This window comes from Colletotrichum costaricense (assembly GCF_030867565.1).
Source record: "Colletotrichum costaricense strain IMI 309622 chromosome Unknown Scaffold_4.1, whole genome shotgun sequence".
NCBI lineage: Eukaryota > Fungi > Ascomycota > Sordariomycetes > Glomerellales > Glomerellaceae > Colletotrichum > Colletotrichum costaricense.
In genome coordinates, this window is record NW_026848233.1 from 21,539 (window position 1) to 38,073 (window position 16,535).

The 16,535-nt window shown below is 47.3% G+C and overlaps 9 protein-coding genes across 9 annotated transcripts; 4 read left to right on the forward strand and 5 right to left on the reverse strand.

Annotated features, from left to right (window-relative positions):
- Positions 1 to 545: 545 nt before the first annotated feature.
- On the reverse strand, positions 546 to 2,625 carry CCOS01_04019 (uncharacterized protein; the record flags this gene model as incomplete). The annotated part of the gene is made up of 7 exons (XM_060452202.1): positions 546 to 779; positions 871 to 1,112; positions 1,176 to 1,650; positions 1,718 to 1,929; positions 2,010 to 2,099; positions 2,158 to 2,401; positions 2,461 to 2,625. 7 exons carry the CDS (start codon positions 2,623 to 2,625, stop codon positions 546 to 548), a joined length of 1,662 nt encoding a protein of 553 aa, XP_060316160.1.
- A 697-nt stretch (positions 2,626 to 3,322) lies between these two features.
- Positions 3,323 to 4,942, forward strand: CCOS01_04020 (uncharacterized protein; the record flags this gene model as incomplete). Its single annotated transcript, XM_060452203.1, has 1 exon — positions 3,323 to 4,942. One exon carries the CDS (start codon positions 3,323 to 3,325, stop codon positions 4,940 to 4,942), a length of 1,620 nt encoding a protein of 539 aa, XP_060316161.1.
- A 650-nt stretch (positions 4,943 to 5,592) lies between these two features.
- Positions 5,593 to 6,521, forward strand: CCOS01_04021 (uncharacterized protein; the record flags this gene model as incomplete). Its single annotated transcript, XM_060452204.1, has 3 exons — positions 5,593 to 5,828; positions 5,985 to 6,132; positions 6,366 to 6,521. Coding segments are annotated over 3 exons (540 nt in total), but the record flags the coding sequence as incomplete, so codon positions are not given.
- A 460-nt stretch (positions 6,522 to 6,981) lies between these two features.
- CCOS01_04022 (uncharacterized protein) lies at positions 6,982 to 8,223 on the reverse strand (the record flags this gene model as incomplete). The annotated part of the gene is made up of 2 exons (XM_060452205.1): positions 6,982 to 7,217; positions 7,494 to 8,223. The coding sequence occupies 2 exons, from the start codon at positions 8,221 to 8,223 to the stop codon at positions 6,982 to 6,984; spliced, it is 966 nt and encodes a 321-aa protein (XP_060316163.1).
- Positions 8,224 to 9,678: 1,455 nt separating this feature from the next.
- CCOS01_04023 (3-hydroxyacyl-CoA dehydrogenase) lies at positions 9,679 to 10,368 on the forward strand (the record flags this gene model as incomplete). The annotated part of the gene is made up of 1 exon (XM_060452206.1): positions 9,679 to 10,368. The coding sequence occupies one exon, from the start codon at positions 9,679 to 9,681 to the stop codon at positions 10,366 to 10,368; it is 690 nt and encodes a 229-aa protein (XP_060316164.1).
- A 1,196-nt stretch (positions 10,369 to 11,564) lies between these two features.
- On the forward strand, positions 11,565 to 12,335 carry CCOS01_04024 (low-density lipoprotein receptor YWTD; the record flags this gene model as incomplete). The annotated part of the gene is made up of 1 exon (XM_060452207.1): positions 11,565 to 12,335. One exon carries the CDS (start codon positions 11,565 to 11,567, stop codon positions 12,333 to 12,335), a length of 771 nt encoding a protein of 256 aa, XP_060316165.1.
- Positions 12,336 to 12,560: 225 nt separating this feature from the next.
- CCOS01_04025 (epoxide hydrolase) lies at positions 12,561 to 13,924 on the reverse strand (the record flags this gene model as incomplete). The annotated part of the gene is made up of 5 exons (XM_060452208.1): positions 12,561 to 12,653; positions 12,720 to 13,005; positions 13,064 to 13,253; positions 13,315 to 13,439; positions 13,737 to 13,924. The coding sequence occupies 5 exons, from the start codon at positions 13,922 to 13,924 to the stop codon at positions 12,561 to 12,563; spliced, it is 882 nt and encodes a 293-aa protein (XP_060316166.1).
- Positions 13,925 to 15,238: 1,314 nt separating this feature from the next.
- CCOS01_04026 (uncharacterized protein) lies at positions 15,239 to 15,554 on the reverse strand (the record flags this gene model as incomplete). The annotated part of the gene is made up of 2 exons (XM_060452209.1): positions 15,239 to 15,351; positions 15,413 to 15,554. 2 exons carry the CDS (start codon positions 15,552 to 15,554, stop codon positions 15,239 to 15,241), a joined length of 255 nt encoding a protein of 84 aa, XP_060316167.1.
- A 317-nt stretch (positions 15,555 to 15,871) lies between these two features.
- CCOS01_04027 (uncharacterized protein) lies at positions 15,872 to 16,244 on the reverse strand (the record flags this gene model as incomplete). The annotated part of the gene is made up of 2 exons (XM_060452210.1): positions 15,872 to 16,060; positions 16,140 to 16,244. The coding sequence occupies 2 exons, from the start codon at positions 16,242 to 16,244 to the stop codon at positions 15,872 to 15,874; spliced, it is 294 nt and encodes a 97-aa protein (XP_060316168.1).
- Between the last annotated feature and the right edge of the window lie 291 nt (positions 16,245 to 16,535).

Here is a 16,535-nt window from a genome sequence, read left to right on the forward strand (position 1 = left end):
ATTGCTGGGCGCCAATCAACGATACCTTGGCGGTTTTGGCACCCAAGCCGACCAATATCGAGTATCTGGTACTGCGGCATCTTCAACCCCCAACTGTGTGACCATGTGCCCGAACCCGAAGCCGTAAACAATGAAATAAAGAGAGCTTTGCGATACTGTGGTTGTTTTGAGTTTCGCTGTGCCACGCAAACTTACCGGACGGCTTGCCGGGCATGCCTGACTTTACATCAAGCCGGCAAGTAGAATCTCGGTTCTGTTACTGCATGAAGTATACTAAGCAAATGAGTACATTCAGTCGCCCAACTTTGGCTATCTAGGTGGCTCCAACATGACTGGTTGCATCATAGTCAAAACACACGTATAAGTTATTGACTTGGGTAAACTATATAGATGACCAAGTTCGTTTAGCTATGTTCGGAGGCTAAGGGACCTTATACACAAAACGATTGACCTTCAAAATAAGGTGGTTGTTTCGCCACCCCCTAGATCAATCTAGCATAGATGCTCCTCTGCTATCAATCGCCAGCTTTTTTTAGCCCATGGGCTTACCACAACTGTACGTAGCTGAAGAATCTTCTGATCTTCGGCTGCTTGTAATATTCGTCCAGTTGCTTTATCTCCTCAGTCGATAGCTCTCGCCGACCAGTGATGCAGTCTGCTGTATTCGGATCACGCCAGGGTGTTCTGTAAATGATCTTATATCCAAGCGTTGCACCGAGGATGAGAATGAGTCCGATGGTGTATTGGAAAAAGTTCTCCGCCGTGAACCCCCCGCCACCCTAAGATAGACTGGTCAGCCTCTTCGCGGAACAGAAGTGAGAAGAGATAAGAAATCAACGATATCGTGCATCGGAATACGAAATCACTTACGATAGGGTTGATGCCGCAGGCTAGACACGAAGCCAGTAGAATCAATGAAACGATCATTAACCAGGCAGGAGCCAAAGGCCATGCAGATGATTCCCACGCATATGTCTGGGAGAATAGAAGGTCCCCTTGTGCCTTGATGGCACATCTGAATCGCCAATTGGTGAAGGAAATGATGATCCAATTGGTGAAGAAAGATGCACTAGTGATCGAAACCAACCAGTTCAAGACCTTGATACCATCCCCTATAAATTTGTTAGCCGGCATATGCAATCAAAACACTCTGCTTTCAGTCTCATGACACTTACCCGACAGCTGTATGTACGACAGCACAGCGGCAACGATGCACGTCACGAGCAGCGCCAGCCTCGGTCGACCCTTGTCGTCTACTCTGGCCAGGCGACCTGAGATGAGTTTCTGATGTGACATAGAGCGCAGGACTCTAGAAGACAAGTATACTGATTCGGCGGCGATTGCTAGAACTCCACACATCATCCCAGCATTCAGGAGCGAGGATATGCCACGAATTCCAGAGCTCTCTACAGCGATAACAAAGGGAGATGCAGAAACGCTACTGCCACCAAGCAGCCTTTCATCATCCGAGGGTACCAAAATTGTGATGAATATGACACTAAGCATGTAAATGAAGTTGACTCGGAAAGGGACGAGCTTTGTTGCATGGGCCATTGAGAAGCGAGGACTATCGGCCTCGCCGCCCATGATGCCGACGAAAACTTGGTCGCCAACGGCCCATGTTGCTAATAGGGCACAATTCGCGAATCCCTGTACACACGTACTTAGATATTAGCTGTATCCAATTTCATTGCCAAGAATTGATATCAGTGCCTACAGTAAATCCGTTGAGGAATGGCGGGAGGCTTGTCCAGGTTTCTCCTCGGTGCAGATAACCGTTTGGCCCGGCTCCAAGTACCAACGCAAGTGAGAGTATGATAATGATCAGGAAGAGAAAGATTTTAATTATGGACGTGACATATTCAAACCAGGCGAAGGCTTTGTTGGGAAGAAGGAAGATGACGAAGCACGCGAATAAGAACAAAGAAACTATTGCGGAAGATCAGCTTCAATTCGACGCCAAGTAGAGTAGGTGGCATTCAGATCAAACTTATACGCGCGAGACTTACTAGTTGCCGCTTGTGGAAACGATTCTGGAGCCCAGAAGCGAAGGAGAACGTGGAAGAATCCCGCTTCAGCTGCTACTATCGCAGCCCATCCTATTCGAAAGTTAGTGACAGCAAGGTTTCAATCAGTATCGCCTTTTGCCTCACTCACCAAGCCATTCAGCGAACCCAGCACCAAACGCCAATGCTGGATCGACCCAGCGGTCAGCGTAGTCTATATAGTTACCGGATACCGGAAAAGCAATTGTCATTTCGGAAAGTGATTGAAGGACAGCCCAAACACAACTGCAGACCAAAAAATATGCAACAACCATATTGCCGGGGCCTCCAGTAGCTAAAGCCTTGCCAGTTGCGATAAAGACGCCGCTTCCAATGTTGGAGCCAAGAGATATAATCTATTGTCATAGTGAGTAGAACATTCGACAACGGCTCCTCGCGTGTAGTAAAGACTGACATGAATTTGACGCGGAGAAATGGACCTGTGAAACTCGCCGTTTCGATCATCTTCGACCTGACCCACAACAATACTACGTGTGGGTTGCAGGTCTTCTACGCCAGTCTTTTCATCCCCCGACTTGTCATCTTTGCTGGTGGGAAAAGGTGGTGTGAGATGCGACATCGTATAGCCGGTCAGAAAGACTCAATCTGTGGGGGACGATTGGAAAGCGGATGGTAAATCATGGTCAGTCGGAAGGCGGGAAATCGGGGACCCGTCTTATGTGTTGCGGCAATCCGCGAAATCCACATCACGTTATTGCCTGCTTTAAGGTAGATAGCAAAACCTGTCCTGCTGGTCGTTATCATCGGCAATTAGAAAGTGGCATGTTATCCCGCCGGCGGCATGCGCCAAGTCAATATGAAAGATACTCCTGCCCTTTGCCCGTTTACGACGCATGCTTCTGTTGAAGGATTGATGGACATTCCCTCCACAACCTGAGTGCCGCTACGGGAAACGCATCCGATGATAGTCGGGGAAGGGAGAACGCTCCCAGGAAGGTTTGTCATCTACCTCTTGATTACTTAGCATGCCACTAACACTTTGTGCCTTAACTATCGGATGGCAAAGCCGTGAAACACTGGCTGATAATGCAGGTGCAGGGAGTTGTGATCGAGTGTATCTACCATCGGAGACACTGGGGTTGATGTGTAGGACGCAGCACAACAACAAATGTATTCATCGATGCGATTGTGGTAAAACAGGCAACATCAATATAAATAAGACTCTTATAATGATGTTGATTCCTCGGTACACCCTCAGACAATATCATAACCATCACGTTTCTATACCTTGAGGAACAGGAAGCTTCGATTTGATAATGCCGTCACACACCAAAGAACTGCATTCGGACGTTATCGTCATTGGTGCAGGGTTTGCCGGATGTTACCTTCTTCGCAACCTACGCAAACAGGGATTCCAAGTCCAGGTCATTGAAGAAGGCCACGGATTGGGAGGCGTTTGGTGGCATAATCGCTACCCCGGCGCCCGTGTCGACACTGCCACGCCTTTCTATGAGTTTTCTGATCCTGAGCTCTGGAGAGAATGGGCTTGGACAGAGAAATACCCCAGTCAGCCTGAGCTTCTCCGATATTTCGAATTCGTTGACCGTAAGTGGGATCTTAGTAGGGACATCACTTTCGGCGCGAGGGTTACTGATGCAACATTCGATGCACACACCAACCGTTGGAATATTATCACCGACCATGGCCAACTTATGTCAGCTCGCTTCCTGCTACCCGCGATGGGGTTTGCCGCCAAGACATACATTCCCGATCTAAATGATCTTGACAGCTTCGATGGATCATTGTTTCATACCGCTCATTGGCCTCACGAACCATTGGATCTTTCCGGCAAACGCGTCGGCATCATTGGGACAGGGGCCACTGGCGTTCAACTGGTTCAGGAGATAGGTCCAATCGCCGAGAAGCTCGTTGTTTTCCAGCGATCACCAAACTGTACCATGCCGATGAGACAGAGGTTTTCGGTGGATGGAAAGCCAGATAAGAGTGGCTATGAAGACCTTTTTTCCCAAATGAAGAAGTCTAGGGCCGGCTTTACATACCCAGTGGTCACCAGGAAGGCCATGGATGACACACCCGAGCAGCAGCAACTCCTCTTTGAAAGTCTCTGGGAGGAGGGCGGATTTGCGCCTACTCATGGCAATTACTCAGACTTTATGACAAATCTGGAAGCGAACCACCTGTTCTACAACTTTTGGCGAGACAAAGTTCGACAGAGAATACACGTGGACGACCCTGAATTGATCGAGAACCTCGCTCCAAGGAACCCGCCCTACCCATTTAGCACGAAACGGCCATCCCTTGAACAAAACTACTACGAGATTTTCAACCGAGATAACGTCAGCCTTGTCGCCTTAAAGAAAAATCCCATAGACCGGATTCTACCAAATGGAGTGAGGATGGAGGATGGCATTATCCATGAGCTTGACGCTTTGATCCTCGCAACGGGGTTTGACGCCATCACCGGAAGCTTCAGCAGAGTCAACTTCCGTGGTCTGAAAGGCAGGTCACTGAACGAAATGTGGAAAACTGGAACTCGCACATACCTGGGTATGACGACTTCAGGTTTCCCGAACCTGTTCTTCCTGTACGGGCCACAGAGTCCGACCGCAACTGCTATCGGGCCAGTCATCTCGGAGATACAAAGTGATTGGATCATTGAGACACTAGTTCGTCTACGAGATAGGGGGCTATCAAGAATTGATCCTCAGCCCGCAGCCGAGCAGACATGGGGACGTTTGACGGCCGACTTCTGTAACGCAACGCTTTTATCACACAACAAGACGACCTGGTACATGGGGGGCAACATTCCTGGAAAACAGCGTGAAGCTTTGAGTTTCATGGGTGGAATCCCGGAGTATCAGAATGCCCTTAATAATTGTCACTCGAACGATTTGCTGGGATTCAACTTCTGCTAGTTCAGTCAAGGCTTTGAGTGGCCACCTATCTCTTACTTTAGTTAGCAACCTGGTAGAAGGTTGATGAATCACGATATAGGACCAAGTCTCAATATTTCCATATTCGCTTCCTATATATTCAGTTGGGCCTAAGGCTTTGCAAGGAAACCAAGAACCCCACCAACCGATTTGATGTGTAAAATACCCAGTTCAGGCATGCCTACATGCAAAAGCACCCCACCATCACCACCATCATCTGGTACCTGCTTCAAGTTGCAAGATACATTCACCTTTTGAGGAGCGAGCCCCGGGACAGAGCTAAGTACAAAAGTTCTTCCTGTGACTGTATCGGGAACCACTAATCTACTTCGTTTCCCTTCTGAACTGCGCCACAGCGTATTTCATCTTAGTACTTACTCGAATCCACTGTGAACCTGCAAACGTCATTCGTTAAAGGGCGTGTAGGATGGCATGCAAAGGATCGGGCATAACGAGTGAGATCATCGAGTACCTATATAAGTAAACTTGCGCCTCTGTGTCGGGTCCTAAGTCTTAATAATGGTCTTTTGTGAATAACAACTTGTAGCCGTCACAAGCCACCGATAGCTCCCCTTGGGCCGATTCGTCTTTACGGACCGGCTTTTGCTTCATACTCCAGCACTTAGATCGATATAAAGCTTATCATTACTGGTGCAAGCGGCTTCGTAGGAACGGAGTTGCTTAAACAGAGTCTTCGTATCCCTACAATAAAGACAGTCATTGCTCTTACTCGAAAACCGCTGGTCATACAAGCAGAATCTCGTTCCGATGCCGATCACTCAAAGCTGAGAAATATCGTTGTTGAAGGTTACGACCAGTACTCTGTCGAAACTAAAGCAGAGTTCGCCACTGCTAATACATATATCTAGTACGCTTATTCTATATGCTCTAAACTTGAAATTGGAGTTTATACTAAAAGTGATCATCCGTGGGGCAATAGGACCGTAGCTATCACACCCTCAAAATCGACATTATATAACTAGAATGAGATTTGTCGAGTTTGCTACGAATCACCTCTCGCCGGTTTGCGAGCAATGCTAGAAGCCCGTAGCTCTTTAACGGCTAAGACTAAAAACCTTACACCGTTCCGTTTCATATACATAAGTAGTACCAAAACAGAGAGAGACCAGTCCAAAACTCCGAGTTTCAAGCCTGAGTACTCACTTTTGCGGGTCTATCAACTATTCCCGCCCTCCCCATTTTCAGTGAGACTCCAACACTAGCTTCGACTTATAACATTCAGACACATATACCACTTTATTCATTCTACTTCATCTCTAACGCCTTTATATAACAGGGAAGAACTGAAACTGCGGTCCTGGCTCTCGCTAAAGAACTTGAATCACAACTCGATGCCTGTATTATTAAGCCTGGACTAATAACAGCACCTAACGACTTCTTAAAAATGGCTATTGCGTGTGCATTATGGTGGACTGTGTCACTACCAAGTATTAGGGTTAGCGAAATCTCGGCTGCCATGCTAAAGCAGTCCTTATCTAGCTTTAAGAAGGACACACTTAAAAATCACGATCTTCTTCGTTTAGGAGAAAGTGAACTATAAGCTAGCCCATTAAGAACCTTACTTTCGAAACTTTAGATGTGACGATATCTTCTTAATTCTCGAAGAGTCTTACGCTACCTATACGAAGACATTCAGACAGCAGCTATATCAGCTATGTCACGTTTCTTTATCAAGGACCTTGCGTATATGTAGTATAGATCTACTAGTATTTTAAGATACGATTATTACAAACATTTGTTCAACGGAACCTAACGTATTCGGCCTTCTCGAAGGCGTACGGAACGCTTGGAGTTTTCCATTCGGAGGATATTTCCTTTTCCCCCTCAAACTTGACCACCGGTCTCAAAATACTCAAGCGCTTCCTATCGAAGGCACTTAAATCAAAGCTTTAGAACCATTCGCCTTCAGGGTTAAAGAAGTCACCAAGAACTTTTGTCCATCCATTCCAGACAGTCACTAGAAGATCCAGAACATGATAAGCACCTCTCATTTCACCCCATTAGAAGCGCTGCTTGCATTCTACCACAGTGCTTTCAGGGTAGAGACCGACCTCTTCGGTAAGGGCATAGGCATTAACGCCCACGAGACTGGCGTATGAGTAGTAGCTTCCCCCCTCAGTCGCGCGCCGCTTCAGTCCTAGCATTGCGCCAACCGCGCCCAAGACACCGGTGGACATGTCGGAAATGGGCAAGCTAAGAAGAACGGCCTCGTTATTCGGAAGTCCCAAAGATCTTCCTATAACATAGGCAGAGCCAGCCGCAGCATCGGCAATTTGTTACCAGCCGGGTCGCTCGGCATAATATCCGTCCGGTCCATAGCAGTTTTCGGTGACATACACGATTCCTCGGCCACGATCACCAGCCATTTTCAAGAGATCGTTCAGCCCAAGGCCAAACTTGGGCATCTTGTTAATGCGGAACCCCTAGATGAACACATCGCAGTCGGAAACGAGCGATTTGAGAATTAAAGCATCCTCTTCTTTTCGCAGATCGATGGCGATCGTGCGCTTACCAGCGTTCAATGATAGCTGCATGATGTTAATGTCCGGAAGGTGTGGAGGGTTAACGCGAATTACATCTGCGCCGTATGAAGCAAGAATGGTCCCTATCTCTGGTCCAGCGATAACCCGGGTCATTTCCACAACTTTAACCCCTGCCAAGGGTCGTTTGTCGTTGGAGCTGAGAGGCGGAAACGCGATCGGCGGTGTAGGCATCGTCTGCTCCTGCTTCTTTACATTGACTAGAGGGTGCCTAGAAAGGGACCGTCCCATCTCAGACTCGCGCCACTGCTTAGGAGTGAAGCAGATACTGCCGCAAAATCCATTTAACAGATTTGTAACCTCCATTTTCTCTGGGCTAAGCTTTGAGGTGCTCTCAGCAATGTGCACGGCTGCCTCGTCGTTGGAACTGATTGGTGCTAATGGGTCGACGCCGATAGATCGCAGGACTAGATCAGCGTTCATGCTACCATAAAGAGAATACCATACTTCAGGATCGCTGGTTAGGTAGAGGCCAGTCGCACGGTATTTAAGGGGAGTGTCGGTCCAACCCCGTTCCCAATCAGGCAGAAGGCTCTTGAGCTGGCCCTGCTTGACCATGCTAACAACATCGACACCATCGAGGAATACAGTAGCTATACAGCCAAACCAGACAGCTGCATGTGTAGTGTTAACAGATATTTGTCTGTCCTCCTTATTGACGCCGCGGATGGCTAGAATTTCATCTGCAAGCACGCCGGTCATGGCGTGAAGGGCGGCAGCGACAGAAACCGCCTTGATGGGGCCGGGGATAACGGGATACGCCTCTCCGGTAAACGTGACTCTGGAAAGTAGACGCTCATCTTGAGTAAAGCCCGGAGTTTAGCTTGCTATGAGACGAAAGATCCGCTCGGTATCTTCGGGTACGGGGGTAAAGGTCTTGTCTATAAAGGTGCCCGGACCGTAAACATCGGGAATCCTTTCTAATGCCATAGTAACGGGCAAATTTAATAATTATGGAGTATATGAGTCTAAACAGGGTGTATGGAGTTGTGTTAGTTCGGGATGGAGCCTTTCGAGTGTGGTATGTAAATATGCTAATGCAGAGAAAAGGTCGATTAGCTAAGAGGGTAGTAGATATAAATATAGTATTCTTCAACAGCCTTCGCCTCAAGGGATATGCGGTTACCAAGGACGAACCTCGCGGATATAGAGCGGAAGGTGACACCAGGGGTTTCGGAAGGACCGCAAAGTAACGCGGTGTGACCGCTATCAAAAATTTAGTCCCGTAGAGCATTGCGGGAATATGCAGCACGAGGCCGAGGTTGTGGGGAAGAGGACAGAGAAAAATGACGTTACTCGGACTCATATCGATGCCCAGTGTAAGCCGAATGCTACGGGCATAGGGTCCACATACCGGGTGCAATATCAACGCGAAAGCCGGAGTTCGAGGCCGAGGTCTCAAGCAAAAGCCAGGATTATTAGAATAGCTAGCACTTACTTACGTAGCGAAAATGACGTTAAGTCTGCAAAGAGATCAGCACTAGCCACTCCGTATTCCGTGTCGGTGTAATGCTCACCTGGTTTCTCTTGGAACAGAGTCATGGTCCAACTCGTGGGAATCCATTTCAACAGAGTAGAAGTTTTCTAGAATATTTAGCGGCAGTAACGTGGGGGCCGGGAGAGCCAAGCTCTGGCGATCCGGAGCTGTCGCGTGAGTTGAGGACCCGCTACTCTGATTCCGCGCGCGGAATTATGCCCGTTCCCCCGTGAAACGGTATCTTCATCGGTATCCACTCGTCAGCATTGTGGGCTCTCCACATTTCAATTCTTCGGAGTTCGAGACTTTAAGCCCCAACATCGGCCCGGTAATCTTCTTCTCCCTCTCGGAGGCGCCGGCAAGCAGGTCTTTGTTACATGTACCCACGATAACCCGATCTCTACATTTCATAATACTGGCTTCGTTTCCAAGATCAGCCACTGCAGGTAATCTATAGATGCTTACTATGCTATCTGTTACCATAAATATAAGACTTCACCTTTTCCCCCGGCGACTACGTTGCTCCATCCTACTTCTCTCAATCTAGCAATCTTAATCAACTGTAACACCCAACCGTCATTGAACCAAGATACTACAACATAGCAGCCTCTTCAAAACCCACGCCGTTCTAAATTTTCCAAAAGAACTCCCCTATCCGCATTTTCATCTTATTTTTAAACATGTCACATATTCAAAAGGTCGCCATTGTTAGTTGTGGCTCTATTGGAGCCTCTTGGGCTGCTCTTTTTCTAGCACAGGGCCTCCAAGTATCAGCTTTCGATATCAACCCTGCTGCCGAAACGTTCCTTCGATCCCTTGTCACTGACGCCCTGCCTATTCTTTCGACGCTGGGCCTCGTCAAGAATGCCACAGCGAAAGTAGAAGACATTTTCTTCACGACGAACATGACTAAGGCTCTCGTAGACGCCGATTTTGTGCAAGAAAACGGACCGGAGAAACTGGATTTCAAGCGGACATTGTTCAACGACATGGCGAACATTGTTCGGCCAACCACAATCATTACTACAAGCAGCAGTGGTCTAACTTATTCAAGCATACAGCTTGGAATAGATAAACCAAGCCGGCCTGAACGATGCGTCGTTGGTCATCCTTTCAACCCTCCGCACCTCATCCCCCTTGTGGAGGTAGTCGCCGGTGGGCAGACATCATCTGAAACTATCAGCACCACCATGGAGTTTTACGAAAAGATAGGGAAAAGGGCAGTGCACATTAAAAAGGAAGTTATCAGTCATGTCGCCAACCGTCTCCAGGCAGCCTTGATAAGAGAGGTCATGTACCTACTGCAGGAGGACGTTGCTAGAGTCGAGGCCATTAACAAAGCAATGAGTTATAGCCCCGGTCTTCGATAGGGCGTCATAGGTCCGAACATGTTAATACACTTGGGAGGCGGTGAAGGCAGAATCGAGTATATGGCGGATCATTTGCTAGGTCCCCTGATGTCCTAGTACGCACCTAAAGATCCTCAAATCACGGAAGAATTGAGGCAGAAATGGGTCTCAGGAACGAGGCAGGCCGTGGATGACAGGGCTTACAGACAGCTCGCGAAGCAGCGAGATAAGGAGTTAGTACGACTTCTAAACGTAAGAAAAGAGTGGGATAGCTATACAGAAACAAGCAAGAACCCGGTCGCAGAGTAGTATAGAGGGTTGAATCACTACATACGAGCTTTTCATAACTTTCCATCCAAACCTTATCCTTAGATATCCTCAGCATAGACTTAATAGTACAAATGATCCGTCATCTCGGCTCTACTAAGCCAGAGCATGCAGCTTAAGTAGATGCCTAAATAGGTGAATGAACAATAGTACAGTTACCGAGTGCCAAAAGCCCAGGCTACTCGCGCAATTTTCCAGCCGCAATAGAACCCGAGTATTTGGTATGCCACGTTCTTTGCTCGACGATCTATTCTTCGTTAGTAGCAGTGATCTGCCGATTCTACCAGACGTAAATGGCCTCTCTACCGGGGTACCATGTGCGCGGAACAAGGGGTGGGTACTAGATTAGCGGAAGGGGAGGCTCCCTGATCAGTGCGGAATCAATCCCATTCAGAAGAGGTCGGGTCCGTGTTACATGACAACAGTGTGGACACAATAACGCTATGCGCGTGTCACGAAGACCGAAGTGCGAATACCGACTTTATCGGGAATCCAGGAGTGGTCGGGAGCGAATCGACGCGCAAAGCAGGGCAATGACGATACAACGAAAACGCAAACTTTTTCACTTCATCTAATAATTCGAAGGCTTTCATGCAAACAAATACGCCCCCACTCAGGAAGTGCCAAGTCATAAAACAAGTTCTTGGTCATATATCTGATTCTGAAAAGACGATCGACCCAAGTTTCTCGATCAACTGACTATCTTAACTTAGCACATTACCATCCCACACCTTAATTATAACCCTCGTTAGGCAGGCGACATGGGCTCTCAAATCCAACAACGCCTGTACATCCTCGACACCGACCTATCCCACCCTCCCCAAAGTCGCCGTGGGCGCATCTTATCATGTCTAACAGACGGAAGCGACCTTCAAACAGTAGTCAACAACATGGCAACTCTACCCGACGGTATTGTGATTGATCATGCCAAAGGTCATATGTACTGGACCAACATGGGATCTAGCTTGAAGTCCAACGACGGCTCAATCGAGCGTGCCAACTTGGATGGTTCAAACCAACGAATCATTGTGTCAGCAGGTACCGTTGGCGTCTTCACGCCGAAGCAAATCACTATCGCCAAGCAGAGTATGAAGCTGTACTGGTGCGACCGGGAGGGTATGAAGGTCATGCGGTCCAATTTCGATGGGTCTGATGTCGAGGTCCTCGTCTCAACCGGCAACACCGATGAAGAGAGGGTGGATCAAAGAAGGTGGTGCGTTGGCATTGCTGTAGATGAACAGCAAAACGTCTTCTATTGGACACAGAAAGGACCATCCAAGGGCAATCAAGGGCGGATTTTCCGCGCACCTATACATGCCTCTTTCGAAGACCGACTCCATCAAATCGAGATGGTGATCGGCGAGCTTCCCGAGCCAATTGATCTCGACATCGACGAGGAAAGTGGCACGCTATATTGGACAGATCGAGGAGATCCTCCTGCTGGAAATTCACTTAACCGAGCCATGATGCCTGATGGCGAAAAACAGGAAACTCTGGCAATACGATTACACGAAACCATTGGTCTATCGTTGGACCAGCGGGAGGGGCTAGCCTACGTGACAGACCTTGCCGGCGGCGTCTACTCTGTTGATACGAAAACTTACAAGAAGACTGTATTATTTTCCGAGTTGGGTGACATTACGGGGATCGCAGTTGTGTAGTCCCGCCAGGATAGCGAATTTGAAGAAAGCAAACTGGAACAACAAGGACAGATAATCTAGCATAGGTTCAAATTCCATCAATATTACGACTTTCGGAAGGCACTGGTGACCCAGAATTATCTGTGCCACTGTGATGAAGAGTATGACTAACACCAGATAATTCGTAGTTCAATCCTTCAAGGACGACCAGAAGTGGACGACCTCACACGCCTGGACGCCAAACCATCAAAGCCCAATCAGTGGTCGAGCAACCGCTAGAAACTGTTCAATATTCTGCAGGAAGATTCTGGGCTGCTCTAATGCCGCAAAATGTCCCCCCTTGTGTAAGTTCAAACGTTAGATGTACAACATGAACACAAAAGTTATTGATGGAATCGGGCATACCTTGTCATTGCGCTTGTAAAACACAAGATTTGGATAGGCCTTCTCAGCCCACGCTTTCGGCAAGAGAATATTCTCTGCTGGAAAAACCGAATAGCCAAATGGCTTTTCTTTAGACGTTGCAACAGAAAAGAGGACATTCGCTGCTGCTGCGCTCGCGAGAGCACGATAGGGATACATGCTTCTTGGGAAAGTGTCTGTGTACCAGTAAAAGCTTACCATAGTGAGAATTGTGTCAACAGAAAGTGGATAACGGGAATCAGGCCACTCGAGGAACTTCTCGCCAATCCTAGATAATGTTAGGCAACGACAGTATCTTGCAAGTCAAGCCGTGATATGGAGCTTACCAGGCCAACATGGCAAGTGGGCTTGATGATAGGACGAGGCCGATCGTCGAGGGTCTTAGACCATGTTCCAGAAGATACGACGACCCGGTAGCGCTGAAGTTCAGCATTCGCTGTACGTGCTGTGCCTCATCTTCGGTGATGTTGACCGTCGTAAGAAGCTCGTTTTGGGATAATAGAGCAAGCATATTAACTACCTCAGCATTAGTACAAATCTGAACACCCACTGAACGTATAGAGCCAATCTTACTTACTATAGAAGGCTTTGCACTGTGGGTGATTCGCTAACAGAATTCTAGCGAGGAAGCTACCGATGTCGCCGCCCTGGGCAACATAGCCTGAGTCAAAGCCAAGAGTAATCATAAGCTCATTCATCAGCCTCGCCGCTGTTTCAAGCGTAAGTTCAATATCGATTAGCCCACCGGAAAGTCCATAGTTAGGCAAAGAGGGGATAATAACATAGTAAGGAAGAGTTTCTAGAGTATATTTGCTTTTCAAAATCTCGAGCAACGGAAGAAACTCGAGAAAAGATCCGGGCCACCCGTGCAGAAAGAGTAGCGGTAAGGCATCGCTTCTCTTAGAGTAGAGGCCAACGAAATGGATGTTTGTCAGTCCAGCATCGACGTCATTAATAGTGACGTTGAAGTTAGGGAAGCTATTAATGCGGTCTTCTTACTTTCGCCAATCAAGCTCAAGCCACGCGTCTTTTGCTTCAGCGAGCCAGTTTCTAGTAGTGCCAAAGTCCTTATTGTTGTGTTTGTTGCACCAGGTTTCGGAACCGATCTTTGAAACAGAGAGGAGCGATGCGAAATCTTCGATCCTAGAGTCAGGAATGTAAAGATTGAACTCCTCTAAGAGAGCCATTGTGACTCTCGGTATCGTCTCGAGGGCCACGGTATACTGAAAAAAAGTCAAGAAAGTGGGCAGTAGTGGCCACATGTTCTACGGTTGTTTTTAATATTAAGTTAACAAAAAGACTACGAGTACAGGGAAAGAAAATCAAAATTCATTCATCCGTTCAACGCACAACCTTCTATCGGTAGTAAAATCATACAGTCGGAACTAATCACAATCCATGCTGATCTTTCGAAAACTATTACCGAATGGCGAACAACAACAACTTGGCCACCGAGGAAAGACGACCTTGATACTAAGGACCCCCACTCAGGCCCATAGCAATTAGGCTCGGAGCAATTTTAATGCCGTGTTCGACTCAGGCGCTATGGTATGGGAAAAAGAATCCTTATACTGGAAGACTTTGGCGAAGGCGAGCGTGGGTATGATCATTAATCACGCCTGGTTACATTCGACCGTTGGACGCGGGGCCCGAGGCGGAGGACTGTCAAGATAAAAGAAATATATTAGTCGTGTGCGTATCTTATCCAGAGGGAAATTCAAGCCATTCAGCTCTGACTTTACGCTCCCGCAAATGAAATTCAAATTAGGAAGCTATGATGCGACCTATGGGATTGTGCCAACTAAAACGATTTGCCTATGCTCCCCATTGTCAATGGCGTTTCCTAGAATACCAGATTCCCATTACATCAGCCATACAATATCAACCTGACCAGATTTAGTCCCGGACTTATTAAGTCACTGATTACTACGGTAATGCAAATGGTCCCAGCCCCCTCGCGATACGAGAGCAAACAAAGATGAAGAACCACACATGAGCAACATGTCCTTGTCTGAAAATATGGGTTCTGCGATGGCGACCTGCGACAATGTCTCCGGCACCCTACCTAGCTACCTTTATAATTACATGTACTTGAGATGAATTGATCAAGTAGACGAGCCTTTTAGCTAGTCACACGGTTCCAATGAACCAACAGCTCATACTCGATTCAGGTATCTACTATATCTCGATGAAACGTTCACTTCATTCAGGGAGGTACGTGCGTCGATCCTTAGAACTCCATTTGAGATTGGGCCATTCTTAGTAATAAGTGTGAAGCACTGATAAATTTTGAGCTACGTTAAGGGAAAAGACAGTTAAAGATGCGGCTTTAATAACATTGCGACGCCATTTCCAAAACACTACCGACCTTCCCATGAGTTCTGAAGCATTTCCTTCACTCCAGTAACCTTTAGGTATAGGAATACCTAATTCAGGGCCCTATCCTTTAGGAAATCGAAGAGACCTTCAGTGACCCAGAAACCAAAGGTGGAGAATAGCTGTTAAGCCCACTGTTTCGGGAAGTACGAGTATGCAGCAACCTGGCCTAGCAGCTCCGTGATCTCGCCAGATTGGAGCTTCTGAACGCTATCGTATGTGACATAGAACTTCTTCCCTATCAACAATAAAAGTCTTAGTAAGTCGATCAGCATGTACTTTAGGGAACTAGATTTTACCTCCACGAGCCTCTTCGGCAATTACAATGAATTCTTCCCAGGTCATTTCGTCGCCAATGAGATATGTATCGTGCTCCCATGTAGCTAGGTCGAGAGCTTCCACGACGAATTTGGCAACGTCTTTGGTATAGGTGAATGTCATTTTTTATTTTCCATCTCCAGGTATAGATGCTTACCTGTTGGCCATGTCAACAACAAAGGTTATTTACGGAATATATATCTCGACATAGGGCATTGCGTAATAGTCAAGGAACCACCCGCAATTAAATGCTGTCCATTCAAGTCGTAAGTTCTCCAGCTCGCTGTAAGAAGCAATGTGCTGGAACCCGTGTAGCAAAAGACTCAAATACCTACAAAGACTCTGGCTCAGTAGGTTCATACTTTTCAAACAAGCACACAGCGACTAGAATTCACTCACTGACTCGACGGTCTAACTACCCAGCTACTACTAATGAAACGCTACGTCCAATTGCTCTTGTCGGCTGCTTGAATGAGGTTGATTTGTGCCTGGCCAACCCCAATGATGTGGAGGGCTAGAGCTAATATCACGGTGTGGATCTCGTGGGTTTCCAAGGTCGTCTGCAGGGACGTTCTGTCGTCGTAATCAACTACCACAACAGGGACTCTAGCTTTATCTTCTGCCGCTCCCTGTTTACGATTAACTATTGTAAGCACAAACGAATTTATAAAAGGGAAAAGCCTTCTTAGAAGCACGATCATGGCGTACCGTACGAGAGAGGATAATAGTGGAGTGTCTCGGATCATTTTTAAGTGCATCCACAATGCTACGCCCAACGCCGCCAGTTCCTCCAGCAATAGCGATGTTCACCATCTAAGATTCGTCGTGTCAGATAACACGTAATATAGAGAAAGAATAAAAGTCCAGTAGTAGAAGCCCAAAAGAAAACTTAAATTTAGCAGGTTGGTTTGCCATCGGGCTAGACTTCTGACCCAGTATTTTTAGGACGCTTAAAATTCAATTTAATAGGTATAGTCTTCGGTCGAACTTCGTCCGTATGATTCCCCCACAAGAGTATAAATGGAGCTAAAACTTAACATCCCCCGCCCGCACACCTCAGCCGCATAACGATTAACAAAGCAGGTAGCAGAACTAGGCGTTGCA